The following is an 18,163-nucleotide window of genomic DNA, read 5'->3' as shown; positions in this document are numbered from 1 at the left end:
ATTTAGTATGTTGATGAGCTAATATTAATTATAGAAAGTGGGTTAGGACTTGACCTTGATTGCGCTTGCTTTAAAAGATGTTGCACTTCAGGTGCATCGGGGTGAACTTTCATCGTATGCTGTGTAAGTCCACTTTGATTTCTGCATTTTCGTTGGCAGTATCTACATATGAAATGTTCATTGTTCTGAGTCTGAATATAATTAGGACTTGAGGAGGAGTTTCCTATTAATATTCCTATACCGTTTTGAGGATCAAATTCTGGTGATATTGATGCGATAGGTTCATAACACAATTTTGATAATTGAGGATTTGAAATGATATTTGGGTTTTCACACGATTGTAAATTTTGTTGGTCAGAAATTTTTTGGTCGTTTATCCTAAAATCTACATTATTAGCTTCAAAATAAATTGGTTGAGAAGTGTTTGATGATAAAATAGGCGAATTTAAAGCTATGTTTGGTGCTCTATTGGAAATTGTTTGTTGGGGAGTTGCCCTCTTATTTTCTGATGAATAATCACAGGAAAATACTGGTCTTAGAAGATCATTAACGGTTAGGTGATTTGGAGCCTTAGGCTGGTTACTTAAGTGTGCAAGCAAGAACAAATTTTTTTGTAGCCTTGAAAGTAATACTCTCAAAAATTCTTCATGTCTATCATTTTTTTTAAATGAGTTGATTCCGTAAATTAACTGTTTATTTTCCTGAATTATATTTTCTACCTGTTCATGCGAAAAAAATGAATTATTTGAATACGGCATGATGCTAAATGATGAACTTAAAATTTTTTTTGTAATAAATTCTTGCTTTATTATAAGATTGAATAAAACCTTCCCAAATAGCGAAAGCTTTATTATATACTTAAAAAGTATTTCAAAATGAATTAGATTGATCACCCAAATACAATATTTATGCAGGTATTATTAAAGGCTTTAATAATTAGTACACTAAGAATACCCAAAATTAAGCTTTTTGGCTTTAATTACCCTTGATAAATTTCAGAAATAAACTTGATGAGATTTTTGAATAGCATTAAATACGTATTCTGTTATAGACTTCTGTTGATGAATATTAATAGAAAACATTATTTGCCCTGCTATTTCTAAAGCGCTTAAAGAAATTAGCATTAGATTTGCGAAACAAAGTTAAACAATATGGGGCCCATCATTCGTGATATTTTGGGCGTCACTCCCAATATAAAAATAGTTTCCCAGATGAATGAGAAGCTGAAGAATGATGATTCACCTGGTAATTATGGAAAGAAAGCACTTAAAAGTCCAAATTTAGAGATGGTTAGCATTCCTATTAATACTTCAATTGGAATTTCATCAAAACAAAAACCTATATCTAATTGGGAATGGGTTAAATTTCGGAACAGCGCACGAAATGATTCTCTTAAATTATATCACTGGTCAAAAGTACAAAGTTCAAACAAGCAAGAGGTTTGCATTAGCGGAAATAAAGAATTGAATTTAAAAGATAAATTAACGAAAGAAAATAACTCTGTTCTTACTCCCACAGATGATACTTTGCAAAAAGATAGCCATACGAGTACTTATTATTTTTCGAAGTTTAATAAGCATCCAACCATTTATAGCATTCAATCAGACCAATACAACAAATTTATCAAGGATATAGATCCTGATTGGACAGAAGATGATACCTATTTACTATTTGACTTGTGTAAGGAATTCGACTTAAGATTTATCGTTATTCACGACAGATATATTCCACCATCTGGGAAACAACGTACACTGGAACAACTTAAACAAAGATATTACTCTGTTTCAAAAAAGTTGGTTGAACTCAGCTTCGACTCTAGAAGGAGAGCTCTTGGAAATTCTCCTGACCCATCAATTCTTGCTTCTCTCAAGGAGGAACGTAGCCGGCATCCATATATTAGATATTCGTATAATTTTGAGCAAGATAGAAATAGAAGAATTGCTTTGATTGAAAGTTTTAATGATCGAAATACAAGGAAAAATGCCAAGAAAATTATTTCTGATATTCAGCCAAAGCCTAATCAACACAATAACAAGAAAGGGAGTATGCATATACAAAAATGCGTAGGGGATTTGGTTGAAATTGAAAATGAAATTGAGCAAGAGTTTAAGTTCATCTCAAAGCTCAAATTACATGATTCATTCGGCCCAAAGAAAAGTGGCGTTACGACTGTAGGGGCATTATGCTTTCAATATATTTCCAATCTTCCTAGGAAATTCTCTTCAGATGTAGAGAATTTTTTAAAACATTTCAAACTTGATATTTTCCCATTGCCATTTTTAAATATTGAAGTTGCAGAACAATACTGCGCAATGAGGTGCGATTTATTAATTTTACTTTCAACAAGAAAAAAACTACAACGTCTAAATTCGTTCAGACATGCTTGGCAAGAAAAATTGAGGAATGCAATTATTCAAAATGACGAGTTTGGGCATGCAAATCAAGTTGAGCAAGATGAAAAAAATAGAAGCTCTTTAGTTAATTCTTCAGGAAGACAATATCATGCCTCCGTTCCATCACCTGCTCTCAATAATTCAAGAAGTTTTTCTTCGAAAACTAGAGGCAAATCCATTAGAATGCAAGAGCAAACATCAGGCCAAATTGTCATTCCTGATATAAATAATATTTCAATCGCTACACAATTTAATCAAAATAATGAAGCAGTGAAGAGAGATACGGAATTAATCGAAAAACCCAGGAAAAGGTCTAAATCAAATGTTTCAAGGTTTTTAACTCAACAAAATGGGTTTTCTAATCAACATGGAACTCATTTGAGCTCCATACAAATATTAAATGGACAAGCTGTTGCTACACCCACAAATTCTGCACAAAACGAACAATTTTTGCTACATAACGACTCAATAATTAGAAATGATATTTAATTTGATATTTGAATATATATTACGAATTTTCACTTTCTGAAGACCATACTCTAATGGTGCGGTCTAACCCAACTGTGATAATTCTTTGTCCATTTGAAGAAATATCCATACCTGTAATTTTATGTGAATTAGTATCTACATGCTTTATGCATGAATAAGTTATACTGCTAAAGTTTGAAGTAAAGTCAGTTGTAGACTCATTCTTAAGCTTTGAAGTTGACCAAATTTTGATGCTTTCGTCTAAAGACGCAGAGGCAATGTATCTCCCTTTTTTTGGTTCGTACTGAACTTTTGAAATCTGTTTCGAATGCCCCAAAAGGCTAGATAACAAAGGTTTGTCAAATCTTCTTAAATCCCAAATCTTAATATAATTATCTTGAGAGGATGTAATGAATGTAGCGTCACAGTTTGGAGAAAACTGAGAGGTAATGATTTTCTTTGAGTGAGCCAGCTGGGATAATATTGACCTTCCCGTTCGGATATCCCAAATCCTGAATGCCCCTCCAGAATCTCCACTAACAACGAGAGCTCCATCTGGATGCACATCTAACCCGAAGATTGGTCTAGAGTGGCCTTCCTGAACTTGAACTTGATTTAAAGTTTCAATGTCCCAGATTCTCCATGTTTCGTCACTGCTAGCAGAAAATAAATGTTTCGAAAATGGATGTATAACGATTTTATTTACCTGATCTTCATGTCCGATGTATTTATTTTCCACTTGACTGTTATTCCATAAAAATATGTTTGCATTTAAATCGCAAGAAAATAGTTTTGAATTTCCCTCGTCTGTAACAATCCAGTTTACATCTGTAATGCTATGCTTATGAGATTTTAGGGAAAAGTCCTGAATTAATTCTTTTGAATCCCAAACTTTCAAATCTCCACTCAAGCCATATGTGGCAATTTTGTCTTCCAACGGAGAAATGCTGCATCCCAATATATATCTAGTATCACACATTTCACAAACGTTTTGTCTGATATTCAGCGTGAAACGGGTTAAAAAATCATCCTTTTCTTTTGTTAAGATTTTTTCAGAAAACTCTCTAGTATATTTTAATCTGTAATATGATTTCTTAATCGATAATGCGAGAATTTCCTTCCTAAAAGATATCAATTCATCTGTTCCTTCTGAAAAAAATGTCTCTTTTGCCAAGGGCTTGACAGAATCCTTAATTACTTCAGTGGAGTTTTTTTGCCTTTCAATTAAATTGGATAGCCTTTCTCTTCTTCTATACTGGTCTTCTCCAAAGTAGCATATCGGTTCTCCAAGTTCGCGAAGTTGAAGTTTTACAATTTCATCATTTGTAGAAACAGCTGAGTTGATAAATATGTAATTCATACTTGGAATGAAGACAACAAATTATAACATACAAAGATTGATAATATTAAATAATCAAATCTTATACAAAGTAGCTCAAATATTAATCATCTCCTTAAAATTCACTGAATGGTATCGATATATTACAAGAATTCGGCTTTATTTGTTTTACTCCCCTTAAGTGAGGAAAATGATTACCGCAATAATTTAGAACAGCATTTTTTTCTTTTTTACGAGAAATTAAGAAATATTAATAGTTGGATTTATGACAGAAAATCAAGGATATAAGCAAGAAATTTTGAGTAGTAGTATTCCAAATATGTCTAAAGAAAATAAAAATGAAAAGATAAACGCTACTTTTGACGTAAATCAAGATATTAGCACAAAACCAATTATTGAAAAAATTCCATTACACACAGAAGCTGAATACAATTGCTGTGAAGATGTTAAAGTTAAACATAATGTTGACTACCCAATCAGAGAGCATAATGGCGTAAATAACTCTCATAATATTTCAGAGTATGCAGTTCAAGGAGAAGTTTATTCTTGCATGGAACCATTGGTTTACGATAAAAACAACAACAACACTATTGTTCTTGTTACTGGAGCAACAGGATTTATTGCATCACATATTGTGGAGCGATTGTTGCTTAGAGGATATAAAGTTCGTGCAACAACAAGATCGAAAAATAGCCAAAATTCTGACTCTTTATTAAATTTCCATTTTGCTGATGAGAATTTAATGCTTTATGAAGCAGATTTATTAAATAGTGAATGCTGGAAAGAGTTGGTTAAGGGATGTAGAATTGTGATTCATTGCGCGTCTCCATATAAAATGGATTGTAAGGATCCATATGAAATTATAGATCCTGCAATTATTGGAACAAAAAATGTTATTCATGCATGCTGTATGTGTGATGATGTAAAGACTGTTGTTCTAACTTCATCAATTGCCGCGGTTGTAGGTGCTTATAAAGATGGAAAAGTATATTCTGAGATTGATTGGAATGAAGATTGTAATCCTTTGATACACCCATATTTGTACAGCAAGGTTGAAGCAGAGAAAATAGCTTATAAGGTAGTGGATGAATGCCGTAAGTCACTAAATCTAATAGTTGTGAACCCGGGTATGGTAATTGGTCCTTCTTATAGAAGTGATGTAAATCAATCGGTTCAATGGATTTACAATATGATTACCGGTAGAATGCCACTGACTGTAGACTTACAGACAGGGTGGGTTGATGTAAGAGATGTCGCAGAAATACATATTAGGCTTTTCGAGTCTGGCAAATTTTCCGGGAGATTTATTTGTATCGAAGGAATGTATACATTTCTCGATATTTCTAGAATGATAAAACACATCTCACCTCAGCTAAACCCACCTAATCATTCCCTTCCTAATTTCATAGCCAAAATTATTCTTCCCTTATTCACTTCAAAAAATGAGAAAGATTTTTTGAAAACATCATTAGGAAAAAGAATATTACTTAGCAATGGTAGGTTATTATCGCATCTACCTAATTACAAATTTTTGTCGACATTCGAATCGGTAAGAGATACATGTAATGATTTAACAAACAAGTTTGACATCAAGAAATAAAATTGAAATGATCTAGATATATTATTGGCTATTTCTACAACTAGAGTCCTTTGCCTTCAAGGCTAATTTTCATTGCATGCTTAGATCTGTTCCTAGTGCGGCTACTTCTGTTAATGCTAATATTGCCAATCGACTTATCTGTAAATGTGCTTGCATTGTGCTCTATACTTGAGCTATCGTTTTGCGGGATTATTTTGAAGTTATAGCCAGTATTAATTGGGATTCTCGCCGTTCTGGGTTCAATATGGAATGAACTTTTTTTAGAAGTTGATTCGTTATTGTTAGATTTAATTTGTGACTTCAGGCTTTCAGGTGTAATTGGAACTTTATCAATTGTTTCCAAGGATGGGGGTCTATCTTTAGAAATAAGTCTCACCCAGCGTTGTATTAGCGTTCTTATAATTTGTCTATTCTCAATGGTCTCAGCAGAATTTTTCCAAAGTTTACATAAAGTTTTTCCTAATTCTGTAGAGGTTACATCTTCTTCTCCCAAAGGAATGTTGCTTATTAGTTTTAAAATTTTATTTCGTATTGATAGGTTTGGAAGGGTGCCGTCTTTAAAAGGCGAAAGCCATTGACTTAGAACATCGAGCACCCCCTCGGAAATAAAGTAATTCGATAGGTTATTCATTGATACTCTTTTACAAACTTCATCAATCATTTTCAGTTTTGAAATTGCAACTTTTCCATCAGAATAAGCAATTTCATCCTTATTAGCTGCATCTTTCATTAGTTGAATAAATTCCCTAATTTCAGCACGGACTTCCGTTTCAGAAAATTTCCTTCCAAGAGAATTTTTGTGAACATTCAAACTTGTGTCTTCAATAAAGTCATTGCTAATTTTCTCATCGTACTCATCGTCTGATGATTTAATTCCTCCCTCTACTCGAATAATATCATCCACATCAAAATCAGAAGACCCGTCTTCAACTATAAAGTCATCAACACGCAAATCATCGTTATTAGGAAGAACAAATTTGTTATTTTTTTCATCATTTACATGAATTTGAGTGAAATGTTTTTTAATCTTTCTTTTTTTCCTTTTAACTTCATTTAAGTTTTTGGTTTCTTGTTCTTTTTCCGGAAAAATGTTGGAATTAAATTGCTCTGAAGTTACTAATTCAACATCTATAATTGATTCACCAATTCTGTTCGTTCTATTGTTGGATATTCCGGAGTCGAATTCGTTAGTTTCAACCATAGGAAAAAAACAATTTTTAACGGCATTCGCCCGCTATGAACTTTAAGGAATAATTATTTATTAACAATTAAAAAAAAAAGTCATTTTGAGAAAAGGAAAGAGTAGTTAATTAAGAAGTATATCTTTTAGTTAACTCAGGAATCTGCTTCTAAAGGATACATTCAAATTTTAGTCACTTTTGACTACCAGAGAACTAGGGTAACTCCAATTAATGTTCTTGATCATCTGGTTAATTAATATGCGAATCTATTTCAAAACAACTATCAATTGAAATAAAGTTTTTATCATGCCTGTTATTAATTGCAGTTCAACACGTTTGAGAACTGACTTAATAGATTATATTTGGACGATTGAAGATTTTCCTTTACTAAGAACACTCGCAATGCAGCGTGCATTGCCTAATCACGACAGAATAATAAGTGAAAAATTTGGTGATCAGCATAATGGAACTTGGTTTCTAACCATATTTCCTGCAGGAGTAAACTGCGATGGTGATATGCTATCAATTTATTTATTTTCATACTCAGAACAAATCAGGATTGCACAATTTGAAATTTCTTTATTAGATGATAAGTTAAATATCATTGAAGGTACAACAGTCTCGCTTTCTCAACCTCGAGTTTTCAATGTTCATGATTCAAGTTGGGGATGGGAGGATTATATGCGAATTAATATAATCGACGATACTAGTTTAAATGATGAGAGTATTAAAAATTCTCCAAGTCAAGCAATTCCCTCCCCATTTGAGAATAACCAGGGAAGAACGCTATCACCAGATGAATTAATTTATTTTTCGGATGAAGGCTTAGACACATATAGCGTTCAAAACCATTCATTAGGTGGAAGCAGTGAAATAAAATCTTCTGAAGATAACATTCTGAATTGGGAGAGAACTGTACTTAAATATTTTATTTTTGGTGGTGCAATCCGTGTAAAAATAAATATCAAGTCATTTAAAGATTTTATTCATTCAGATGGGAGCGTAATTGTTCCTAATTTTTTATCAAACAGAATTGCTACTCAAGATTATTTATGGCTTGCAAACGACATTTCCAGACTTTCTAAAGAGTGCTCAGATAAATTATGTGAAAAAGTTACACTAAATTGCGGTACTGAGCTCTTTCATGTCCCCAAGTTTGCACTTGCTGCTAGATCGAAGTACTTCCAGAATTTTTTTTTATCAAACTTCTCAGATTCAAATGCTAAGTATTTTTCAATTCCAGTTGGCGATGCATCACCATATATTTTAAGAAATGCATTAGATTATATTTTAACTGGAGATTGCAGATTATTGAGTGATGAAAACATTAAAAACTGGAAGGAGATAATAGATTTATTCAGATTTTCAGACAAGTATGGAATTAAATCGTTATACAATGCATGCGTGCCCGCTATTATTGCAAATATCAATTCAGAATCCGTATGGGCTACTATGATAATTGCAAAACAATGTAATTCAGATAAAATTCTTAAATCAGTGGAACATTTTTTTAAGACAAGCGGGGATTTTTCTTTAATTGTAAATGCTCTAGTTGGCCACATATTAGAATATAAAAACTCGATAGTTAAAGGCTAAAACGGCAAATCTGGAAAAAAAATCGGTTCTGTATTTTGTGATTTTTTTTTGTATTTATGTAAAGTTATAATTTTGGTCTTAATTAAATTATGAATAGAAGATATACTTCTATTTATTTTCTAAAGTGTTAACAAAATCTGAAATTTCAACGTTCTTATTATCAATAAAAGACCAAGAAATTACTATTTTATTTACAACACTTTTTTTGATGTCAATGTTGGGTTGGTCAATAACTGCTTCAGAAAGGTATTTATTAATGACATCTAGTTGATAGCTCTCAGCAGTAATTTTAACAATTAAACTTTTATAAGTAATAATAGTCAGATTATCATAAAAATATGACTTTATTAATCGATTAATTTTTTCGTTTAAGTGCGGTTTTCTTAAACTGCAATTTTTTTTCCTGATGATATATTGTTTGCGAAATACATTACTTAACAAATTTCCAATTGCAATTAATATCTTGATAATTTCGATATCATATATATTTGAATAAAATGTCAAATTAAATTTATTGATGCTGTGAAATGTTTTTTTAATTTGGAATCTTTTATATTGATATATTGTGATATTCGTTTCTGAAATATCTTTATTTTTCTTTGAATGTTTTTTCATTTTCAATAGTTTCTTTTGGAAAATCTTTGACTTTCCTCTCAAATATGTATATAATTCATTTTTTATCAAAATAAATGAATGTTTATGATCAGTATATTTTGAAGTAAAAATGTATATTGGAAATAGCTTTGGTATTCCATAATATTCAATTAACAATGAACGTAAATGGCAAATTGAATGGGCACTATTTTCTAATAAACTAATAGACGGATTATTAAGCTGTCTAATCCGAAACTTTTCGATAATGTTTCTGGCTTTTAATTTATTCACAAATGAATTTTGTATTGAATTTATAGCGTTTATCAATGAATACTTTATTGAAAGGTAGCAAACATATTTGCAGTTCTCTTTAGTGGGCAAAGTGGTAATTGAACCATTATGTGGGCAGAATGTAGGAATTTTAAATTCAGAATTTATGAACGATGCTAAGTTTAGCATACCATGTCTTTCTCCGTGAACGAATGCTATAGACTGTGGCTCTGAGTGAGAAATAAGGGATTGTATTCCGATAGAATCTGCGTGTGATGAAAAGCTGAGATACTTTACATTGCACCTTACTTCAATACATGTAGTAGGATCTTTTTGGTCGATGTAAACTCTTTTTGCACCATTAATTATCTTTGAGCCAATGGTGCCAGATACGCAAAAGCCGGGAATAATAGTAAGATTGTTGGAGTCCGGTGCCCACATTTTAAAGGCTTGAAGAGAAAGCCCAGTATGAAGCATCCCAGGTGTTGCAAAAAGTACTGCAGGGCCTGAAAGTGTCAGAATAGATTTGTCATATGGCAGTACATGTGGAAAAGTAAAAATATTATCAGCGAGCGGCGTGTTAGTCCAGTTAGTAAATAATTGATAATATGAATTGGCTTTTTCCGTCATTGAGCCTCCGAAAAAAATTGGGAACCTTATTTGCATTCTACGCCAGTAAATTTCCAATAGTATACATAGTTCTTGCGCTCGACCAATTGCAAATACAGGTATCAATACTTTACCACCTCTCTTTAAGCAAGAGTATACCATTTCACAAAAGGTTCTCTCAGTTGAACGCCTTGAAGGCCGAATGTATGTTGCATATGTGCTTTCTGAAATTAATAAGCTTGGTAGCAGCTTAGGTATTAATGCTGGTCCTAGATGCCTATCTCTAACCATATTGAAATCACCTGTATAAACAATTGATTCGTCACTAACCTGTACGTGAAACATAGAAGCCCCCAAAACATGACCTGCATAATATGGAGTAATTTTTATCCCCGAAATAACTATGGTTTGATGAAGCTGAATAGCCTTTACCTTTTCCATGCAGCTCCATACGTCAGAAACAGTAAAAAAACCATATTCATTATTATAAACTGTTTCATTTGGGGGAACCACGTCAGCGTTTGTTTTTTGCAATAATAATTTTTGTTCCATAATTTTGCAGCAGTCAGAAAGTAAAACAGATGAAACAGATTTTGTAGGATAAGTCATTACTATTGGCCCTTTATAACCTATTTTCTCTGTAAAAAAAGGTAGTGCACCGCAGTGATCTAAATGATAGTGAGATATAATGACCAAATCGATATATTCATTTATAATTAAAGGGTCTAGAGTGGCACTAATTAATCTAAAATCAGGATACTTTCTTTCATCTTTAAAACCCATATGCATTCCGCAATCAAACATGACTGTTTTTGATCCGATTTTTGCTATTATACATGATCTTCCTACATCTTGACCTGCGCCTAGTGGTATAATTGAAATTGCCATAATTTTTTAATATTAGCTTTATTTCAAACAAAAAATGAGTGATCGCGGGTATAATAATTTCCAATTGAAATAAAAAATTAATGCAGAAAAAGGATAATACTAATTTGTTTAGTTACAAAAAAATTAGAAGGAGGAAGACTTTTAAAAAAGAAAACAATGGCTGTAATTACAAGCCCACAAAATTTTTACCAAATAGCTGTATTAGAGGTGATAGGAAAACAATTCTATGCGTTGCAGAAAAAAATTCTGTTGCAAAAGAAATTGCTAATATTCTCTGCCCAGAATTTCAATCACCAAATAGATTGAAGAGTAAAAGTACGACAAATGTTGCGTTATACTTCCCTTATAAATTTTGTGGGGAAGAGTGTAACATGATAGTTACATCAGTAAGAGGCCATTTGAAACAACTAGGATTTGCATCAAAATATTCAGACTGGGGTTCGGTAAACCCTGTTGTGCTGTTGGATTTATCTACGCCAGTTATTAGTTCAATTTTACCTGACTGTATGGGAATTGCAGATAACTTAACATATTTTTCAAAAATATCATCTTATTTGATTCTATGGTTAGATTGCGATAGGGAGGGCGAGAATATTGCATTCGAAGTACTAAGTATTTGTTTAAACTCAAACAAAAACCTGATTACTTTTAGGGCTCATTTTTCAGCGATTACTAAATTTGAGATTAATAATGCAATGAAAAAACTATCATTTCCCAATCGTGCATTAAGCGATGCTGTCGAAGCTAGAAAAGAAATAGACTTAAGAGTAGGGTCTTCCTTTACGAGGTTTTTGACACTAAGGTATAGTAGGCTATTCCCAATTCCAGAACGCACACTTAGCTATGGAACATGCCAATTCCCTACTCTTGGATTCGTTGTAAGTAGATATAAAAAGATTATAAATTTCAGGGAGGAGGATGAGTGGACGATCACATTGGAAGTTAAGATGAAGATTTACGAAGGGAATAACAAAGAAATGTCAAACGTAATTTTTGAATGGGAAAGAGGTAAACTTTTTGATAACTTATTTACATTTATTATATATGAAACTTGCATAGAAAATTCAAATGCAAGAGTTAAAGAAATAGTTAATAACAGGATCTTGAAAAGAAAACCCTTACCACTTAATACAGTTGAAATGACAAAAATTGCATCTGATAAGTTAAAAATTTCTCCTATTAAATGCATTAATATTGCAGAAAATCTTTATAGAAAAGGTTACATTTCATATCCAAGAACAGAAACAAATAGTTTTTCGGACAGCATTGATATATCAAAATATATAAAAGAGCAAGAAAAAAGTAGCATATTCGGATCATTTGCAAACGAGTTGTTGTATTTAAACAGTTTTTCAGTACCGAGAAAAGGCTGTAAAGATGATGGTTCTCACCCACCAATCCATCCTGTAAAATGTTTGAATAAGGAACAAGCTTCTTCAAATGAAGAGTGGTTATTATACGAGCTTATTACACGTCATTTTTTGTCCTCATGCTCAGAAGATGCTGTAATTATGGAAACAATCGTTAAAATTGATATTTCTGGCGAGACTTTCAAGACTAAAGGAACCGTAAGTTAATTAATCCAATCATCAAACTAATTAATTTCTATCAGGTTATAATAGAAGAGAATTGGCTAAAGATATACTATCCATTTGAAAGAATAAAAACAAGGATATTACCAACATTTAATCTTGGTAATTTAGCGTTTCCATACAAACTATTCCTACGTAAAAGTAAAACAATCCCTCCAACATTACTGAGCGAGGCAGAACTAATTGATTTAATGGATAAGAACGGTATCGGGACTGATGCTACAATGCACGAGCACATTGAGAAGATACAAGTCAGACAATATGTTAAGAAAAATTCAAAATCATTACTTTCTCCAACGGCATTAGGAGTTGCTTTATATAATGGATTTGAACTAATTTCTAGAAAAATGGAATCAAAGATAGATAAAGCTAAACTTATTGGCGAAACAAAGTCATTTTATTTAAATAATATACTGGCTTGGAACCTAATGCATTTTAAAATTAGACAAATAATTGAAAGAAGTATCGAGAAAATAACTTCCGGTGAATATTCTAGAAGTTATGTTGTTGAGCAGATAGCTGGGTTCATGAAAAATATATACGAAAAAATGCTCGAATTTATTAGCTATTTGGATTCAGCACTAAATGCTTATTTTCCTAAATGGGATGCAAGCATCGTGATGATTAATGGAAAGATGGTTAGACAAAATATATCTGAATGCGGATTTTGCGGCTCTAGCATAAATGTATACGAAATTGAAAGGAGCTTGAATGGGCTTCCGCCTATTACTGAAGCAGAAGGTGATACTATCATTCGCATTTCTAAAGATGCAAAATTAGCAATTTGTAAAAATCAATCAAAAATAGAGTGTAATAGGCCTTTATTTATTCCAGATTTTAAATCAATTAATATTACAAATGAATACTGTCAATTTTGTAGATTCAAAAAGATTAAAATTGAAATAAAGAACTCAAAAAAAGTTAGCTTATGCTTATATTGCTTCAGTAATCTAGAAAAGTGCATATATGCTAAATGCTGAATTTGATAAAAGTTTTATTGCACATCTTTGAATTACTTCATTATATATAAATTAACAATTTCTTTTCGCGCTATAGTAATGCGGTTATAAAAAATTAATTCTATCCAAAAATAGTAACAATGGTTGAAAAAACATTTCGTAAGATTTCAGATGATACAGATGAGGGAAAGACTATATTCCTAAGAAATGTCCCATTTGAAATGTCTGAATTTTCTCTTAAGGAATTGATTGAGGGAAAATTTGGAGAAACGCTTTATGTAAAAATCGTTTTTTCAAAGCTAACCCAATTACCGAAAGGGGTTGCTTTCGTTAAATTCAAAAATATTGAATCAGTTGAAAAAGTTTTAGAAGGAGAGAAGGTTGCAGATAGATTTTATAATGACTATATTTTTAGATATAAGAGAAAGCCTATTTCTGATTCTGGGAATTTTAGTGCGATTATTTTACCTCCGGAAATTGGTATTCAATTTAATGGAAGAAGAATTTTTGCCCGTTTAGCTCTGAATAGAACAGAAATTGCAAATATTGAAAATAGCAAATTATCTGAAAGTTCAGATAAGTTTAGTAAAAATTTGGATTTGCTTAAAAAAGGATTAATTCTACCTGGAATGAAAGAAGCTGAAGGTATTAGCAACCATGATTTGAGGCTACGCGAAAATTCATGGAAAGAAATGAAAATTAAAATGAACAACCCCAACTATGAGGTCAACAAATACAGGCTCTGCATTCGTAATATTCCAACAAAAATAAAGTCAAGTGAATTAAATGATATTTTAATTCGAGAAATTTCAAAGATGCGCGACATTGAGGTTCAGAATTTGGGACATGAAATAGTTTCTGAGTTTGAGAAATCTGAAAATTCCAACTTTAAAAAAATTTTGATGGCATTGAGGCGAAACATTAACTCTCCCAAAAAGTGTAAGCTAATATTTAAAAGGTTAATAAACAAAGTAAACATAGTTAGAGAAACTTCATCAAAATCGAGCAAGTCCAGAGGATTTGCATTTGTAAATACTAGTTCATTTTCTCTCTCGAAATCAATTTTGGAAACTTTAAACAACAATCCAAAAATATTTACTTCAGAAAAAAGGCCTATAGTAGAATTTGCAATTGAAGATAAAAGGGCATTGTTTATTCAAAAAAAGAGAATAGAAAACTTTAAACGGCGTGAAAAGAAGAGCAGCGAGATATGTGATGAAAAACCACGTAAAGCGTATAATATTAGCAAAGTAGGCCGAGGGAGAAGGCAACGAATAAAAAATGCTGCTTAGCACAACTTACTTTAGACAAGACATGATGTGTGCTGAATTTTAGAATCTAATTTTAATGGTTCAGTATAAGATTCGGCAAAATGAATTCAAGTAGTCAGCTTGAAAGAGATGTACCAACAAACTCTAGTGAATTTGGCAAAGCCCCAGACACTACTGGAGGAGCTGTATTTACAAGCATTAACATTGCAAATAGTAAACAAAGCGGCAATAGCGATATTCTCAATGATGATCATGATGAGATTGTACCATGCTCATATTGTAATCAACCTACTTATGAAGAATCTTATATGTTACTTTCCTGTCTGCATAGATATCATTACTCCTGCGTTTTAAATAATATTAGCGCTGTTACACCTAGTGGGGATTTTATGATGTGCAAAGTTTGTGGATTTAAATCAGCTGTTTTGGGTAAAACTGGGCTCCCAGTAGCCCGTGACCTAGGTTTAATATCTTCAAAAAATAGTCTAGGTTCCATTCCAAAGGCCCCGTGTTCAACTTGCCAATTTAGAACTTCTACCGTATATTGTATTGATTGTTGTGAAGGATTTTGCTCAAAGTGCGTCAGGGAGTTCCATAATAGTGTCTCTACACTACAGAGCCACGTAATAAGACAACTCGACACCAGTAATGATAGCGAGGCAGTTCAGATCAATTCTGCCATTGAACTTGTTAAGGCTGCAAAAGAAGAAAAGATTTTATCAGGAATAAATGGTACTGAAAGCAATATGAATACAAAACTGATTCAGAAAAAAAAAAAACAATCAGCAGAGGAATATTGTATTGTACATAAACAAACAGAGGCGAAGTACTTTTGTTTAACATGCGAACATAATTGTTTTTGCGAAGTTTGCGCAACTGTAGGTATGCACCGCGATCATAAAGTTTTAATGGCGAATGAAGCAATAGACTGCATAAGAGATATTTTGGGGAAGTTTCAACATTTTGCAATTAAACGTATTTCTGAACTGGATTCAGTACAAGACTCAACATCTGAATGGAAGAAACAACAGCAATTATTTCTTGAAGAAGTAAAACCACAGCTCGAAACTAACTCATCCCAAGCCTGCCAAATATTGAATGAAAACATAAGCAAATTTAAAAATGAGCTACTAAAGGAATGGTTTGACAACGAGGATATTATATTGAAGGAAATTAATGACGCAAAGAAAAAACATGACGAAATTAAACAACTAATTACCTCATTGCATGCTTGTTTGGATAAAAATGACGATTATTTCATGATGAATTTCCTTCATGATAAGTATAAGGAAGTTTACATGTGGCTGGACAAACCATTTAATGAAAGTGAATTTTCCAACTTTACAGATCCTGTAATTTGCTATGAACGCATATATAACATGACAGATAGAATGAATAGAGAAACAGCTAATTTGATATCACAACAGATTGCATTGAACAGGTTGAGCTGTATATTTCAACCCAGAAAGTTCCAATGTAACTTTGAGAGTGATATCATTACCTTTGATGATGATGGAATTGCAATTCCTGTATTATCAAGTGAAAAAATAAGTTACTCAGGAGGAAGTGGTGTTGATGAAAATAATTACAGCGATAAATCCATCATTAAAATTAGAGGAGAATTGTTTAATGACAGTATTTTTAGTAGGAAAAAGCAAGACATCCAGATTGAGAAGTCAGTTTCATTGGAAATCATTCATAAAGAAGGAGAAGAAGACGAATTTGAAGATAATTCATACGATGCTCTTTATGAGAAAATGGTATGGCTGCATCCAAGCAATCAGTCAATTAATGAAGCCCATTCAGAGATTAATGATGTGGTAACTGAAGAGATACCATCTAGCTCTGAAAATGATATGAGGTCCTCGTTAGATAACATTACAGAATTTACCAAAAATACTTATAATTATAAAGCCTTATCCAACACATTTTTTACGGATTTTTCAGAAGACGAATCTTTTGTTTCAAATCTCTGTATTGATTTGAGAAATGAATGTATTAATGTGCTACCCAGATTTGATGTTTTATATTCTAGAAAAAACAACCCATTTATCTGCAAATAATATTGAATATACTATTAGTATAAGAGGATTTTGCGTTAGGAATAACTTGGAGAATTTATCAACTTTGAGTAAATTTAATGTTACTAAACACGTTCTAAATGACTCATACTCTACAGATTTGAAAATAATATTTAAACAGCGATAAACTTTAGATTATCTCATAAATTTGTTTATCTCAATTCACTCATTAGATTGAGAACTATTTTTATCATTGTTTAATGAGGGCGGTGAAGAATAACCAAATTTGACGGAGTCGGAAGTATCTTCGTTAGGAACAAACTTAGAGAATAAAGGCGCAACTTCCGTACCATTTAAGGGGGATAAAGCGAATTTGCCTTGAGAAGTACCATTTGTGAGTATTAAACTTGAACTAATGTATCTTTCATTATTTAAATTTGTAGTTTGATTCATTGTATTTGAGCTTCCAGGCGCTTCATCAAGCTGATCGGATTTATCTTTTATATAAGTAGGATTAGATTCAGTTGAATTTAATGAATTGATATTGGTTCCGTTGTATTGTGATTTACTTGAGTTTGAGACATTATTTATAACGTTAGTTGGTGTAGTTGTAGTTGTAGTGTACTTTTTGAAGATGTGTTGATTTTGTAATAAGTCTGCTTGCTTTTCTGATCTTTTATCTGTCGCATTCTTAGATTGATTGATTCTATTTTTTGCATCAGAGTTGTTATCGTAAGTTTTATTCGTTTCCTTAGTCGCTTCAGGAGAAGTATTTAATAACTTTTTTTGGGCTGAAATAATTAAATTTGAGTCATCATTTAACTGGGTGTTAATAGGTTGTAATCTATTATTATTTTGAGATAAAAGCATTAAAGTATTTGAAAGCGAGCTGCTAACACTAGCTGTAGTGGTGGTTGTTGTTGTAGTAGTGGTAGTGGTAGTAGTAGTGGTAGTGGTAGTAGTAGTGGTAGTAGTAGTAGTTGTTGTTGTTGTAGACGTTGTTGTTGTAGACGTTGTATAATATGGCTTAAAGAATTCCTTTTTTGGTAGGAAAGGAATATTGTTTAGATCTATTTGGTTAAAAAGAGATGATTTACTAGCTTTTTGAGAACTGCTTGTATTCTCTCTGAGCTTCCTATTCACAGATGTAATTTTGCCAGCATTGGAAGCATTCAAAAATAGGTTTGCTTCAGTAGTAGTGGTTGTTGTGGTAGTAGTGGTTGTCGTGGTAGTAGTGGTTGTGGTAGTAGTAGTAGTAGTTGTTGTTGTGGTAGTAGTAGTGGTAGTAGTAGTTGTAGAAGTAGTAGTAGTTGTTGTGGTAGTTGTTGTGGTAGTAGTAGTAGTAGTTGTTGTTGTTGTAGTTGTTGTTTTTGTGTAATATG

The 18,163-nt window shown here is 32.2% G+C and overlaps 12 protein-coding genes across 12 annotated transcripts; 7 read left to right on the top strand and 5 right to left on the bottom strand.

Annotated features, from left to right (window-relative positions):
- Positions 1-2: 2 nt before the first annotated feature.
- On the bottom strand, positions 3-758 carry Chro.50274 (hypothetical protein). The annotated part of the gene is made up of 1 exon (XM_663367.1): positions 3-758. One exon carries the CDS (start codon positions 756-758, stop codon positions 3-5), a length of 756 nt encoding a protein of 251 aa, XP_668459.1.
- Positions 759-1,151: 393 nt separating this feature from the next.
- On the top strand, positions 1,152-2,882 carry Chro.50273 (hypothetical protein). Its single annotated transcript, XM_663366.1, has 1 exon — positions 1,152-2,882. One exon carries the CDS (start codon positions 1,152-1,154, stop codon positions 2,880-2,882), a length of 1,731 nt encoding a protein of 576 aa, XP_668458.1.
- A 19-nt stretch (positions 2,883-2,901) lies between these two features.
- Positions 2,902-4,221, bottom strand: Chro.50272 (WD-40 repeat protein family / small nuclear ribonucleoprotein Prp4p-related). The annotated part of the gene is made up of 1 exon (XM_663365.1): positions 2,902-4,221. The coding sequence occupies one exon, from the start codon at positions 4,219-4,221 to the stop codon at positions 2,902-2,904; it is 1,320 nt and encodes a 439-aa protein (XP_668457.1).
- A 244-nt stretch (positions 4,222-4,465) lies between these two features.
- Chro.50271 (cinnamyl-alcohol dehydrogenase) lies at positions 4,466-5,800 on the top strand. Its single annotated transcript, XM_663364.1, has 1 exon — positions 4,466-5,800. The coding sequence occupies one exon, from the start codon at positions 4,466-4,468 to the stop codon at positions 5,798-5,800; it is 1,335 nt and encodes a 444-aa protein (XP_668456.1).
- Positions 5,801-5,840: 40 nt separating this feature from the next.
- Chro.50270 (hypothetical protein) lies at positions 5,841-7,001 on the bottom strand. Its single annotated transcript, XM_663363.1, has 1 exon — positions 5,841-7,001. One exon carries the CDS (start codon positions 6,999-7,001, stop codon positions 5,841-5,843), a length of 1,161 nt encoding a protein of 386 aa, XP_668455.1.
- A 286-nt stretch (positions 7,002-7,287) lies between these two features.
- Chro.50269 (hypothetical protein) lies at positions 7,288-8,577 on the top strand. Its single annotated transcript, XM_663362.1, has 1 exon — positions 7,288-8,577. The coding sequence occupies one exon, from the start codon at positions 7,288-7,290 to the stop codon at positions 8,575-8,577; it is 1,290 nt and encodes a 429-aa protein (XP_668454.1).
- Positions 8,578-8,685: 108 nt separating this feature from the next.
- On the bottom strand, positions 8,686-10,938 carry Chro.50268 (ENSANGP00000013258). The annotated part of the gene is made up of 1 exon (XM_663361.1): positions 8,686-10,938. The coding sequence occupies one exon, from the start codon at positions 10,936-10,938 to the stop codon at positions 8,686-8,688; it is 2,253 nt and encodes a 750-aa protein (XP_668453.1).
- An 80-nt stretch (positions 10,939-11,018) lies between these two features.
- On the top strand, positions 11,019-12,515 carry Chro.50267 (DNA topoisomerase III). The annotated part of the gene is made up of 1 exon (XM_663360.1): positions 11,019-12,515. One exon carries the CDS (start codon positions 11,019-11,021, stop codon positions 12,513-12,515), a length of 1,497 nt encoding a protein of 498 aa, XP_668452.1.
- Positions 12,516-12,721: 206 nt separating this feature from the next.
- On the top strand, positions 12,722-13,510 carry Chro.50266 (DNA topoisomerase iii). The annotated part of the gene is made up of 1 exon (XM_663359.1): positions 12,722-13,510. One exon carries the CDS (start codon positions 12,722-12,724, stop codon positions 13,508-13,510), a length of 789 nt encoding a protein of 262 aa, XP_668451.1.
- Positions 13,511-13,629: 119 nt separating this feature from the next.
- Chro.50265 (2810480G15Rik protein) lies at positions 13,630-14,781 on the top strand. The annotated part of the gene is made up of 1 exon (XM_663358.1): positions 13,630-14,781. The coding sequence occupies one exon, from the start codon at positions 13,630-13,632 to the stop codon at positions 14,779-14,781; it is 1,152 nt and encodes a 383-aa protein (XP_668450.1).
- An 80-nt stretch (positions 14,782-14,861) lies between these two features.
- Chro.50264 (hypothetical protein) lies at positions 14,862-16,823 on the top strand. Its single annotated transcript, XM_663357.1, has 1 exon — positions 14,862-16,823. The coding sequence occupies one exon, from the start codon at positions 14,862-14,864 to the stop codon at positions 16,821-16,823; it is 1,962 nt and encodes a 653-aa protein (XP_668449.1).
- A 180-nt stretch (positions 16,824-17,003) lies between these two features.
- Positions 17,004-17,651, bottom strand: Chro.50263 (hypothetical protein). Its single annotated transcript, XM_663356.1, has 1 exon — positions 17,004-17,651. One exon carries the CDS (start codon positions 17,649-17,651, stop codon positions 17,004-17,006), a length of 648 nt encoding a protein of 215 aa, XP_668448.1.
- Positions 17,652-18,163: the final 512 nt, after the last annotated feature.

This window comes from Cryptosporidium hominis (genome assembly GCF_000006425.1).
Source record: "Cryptosporidium hominis TU502 chromosome 5 CHRO015087, whole genome shotgun sequence".
Taxonomy (NCBI): Eukaryota; Apicomplexa; class Conoidasida; order Eucoccidiorida; family Cryptosporidiidae; genus Cryptosporidium; species Cryptosporidium hominis.
Note: the sequence above shows the minus strand (reverse complement) of the source record. Positions and strands in the feature narration are given on the sequence as shown.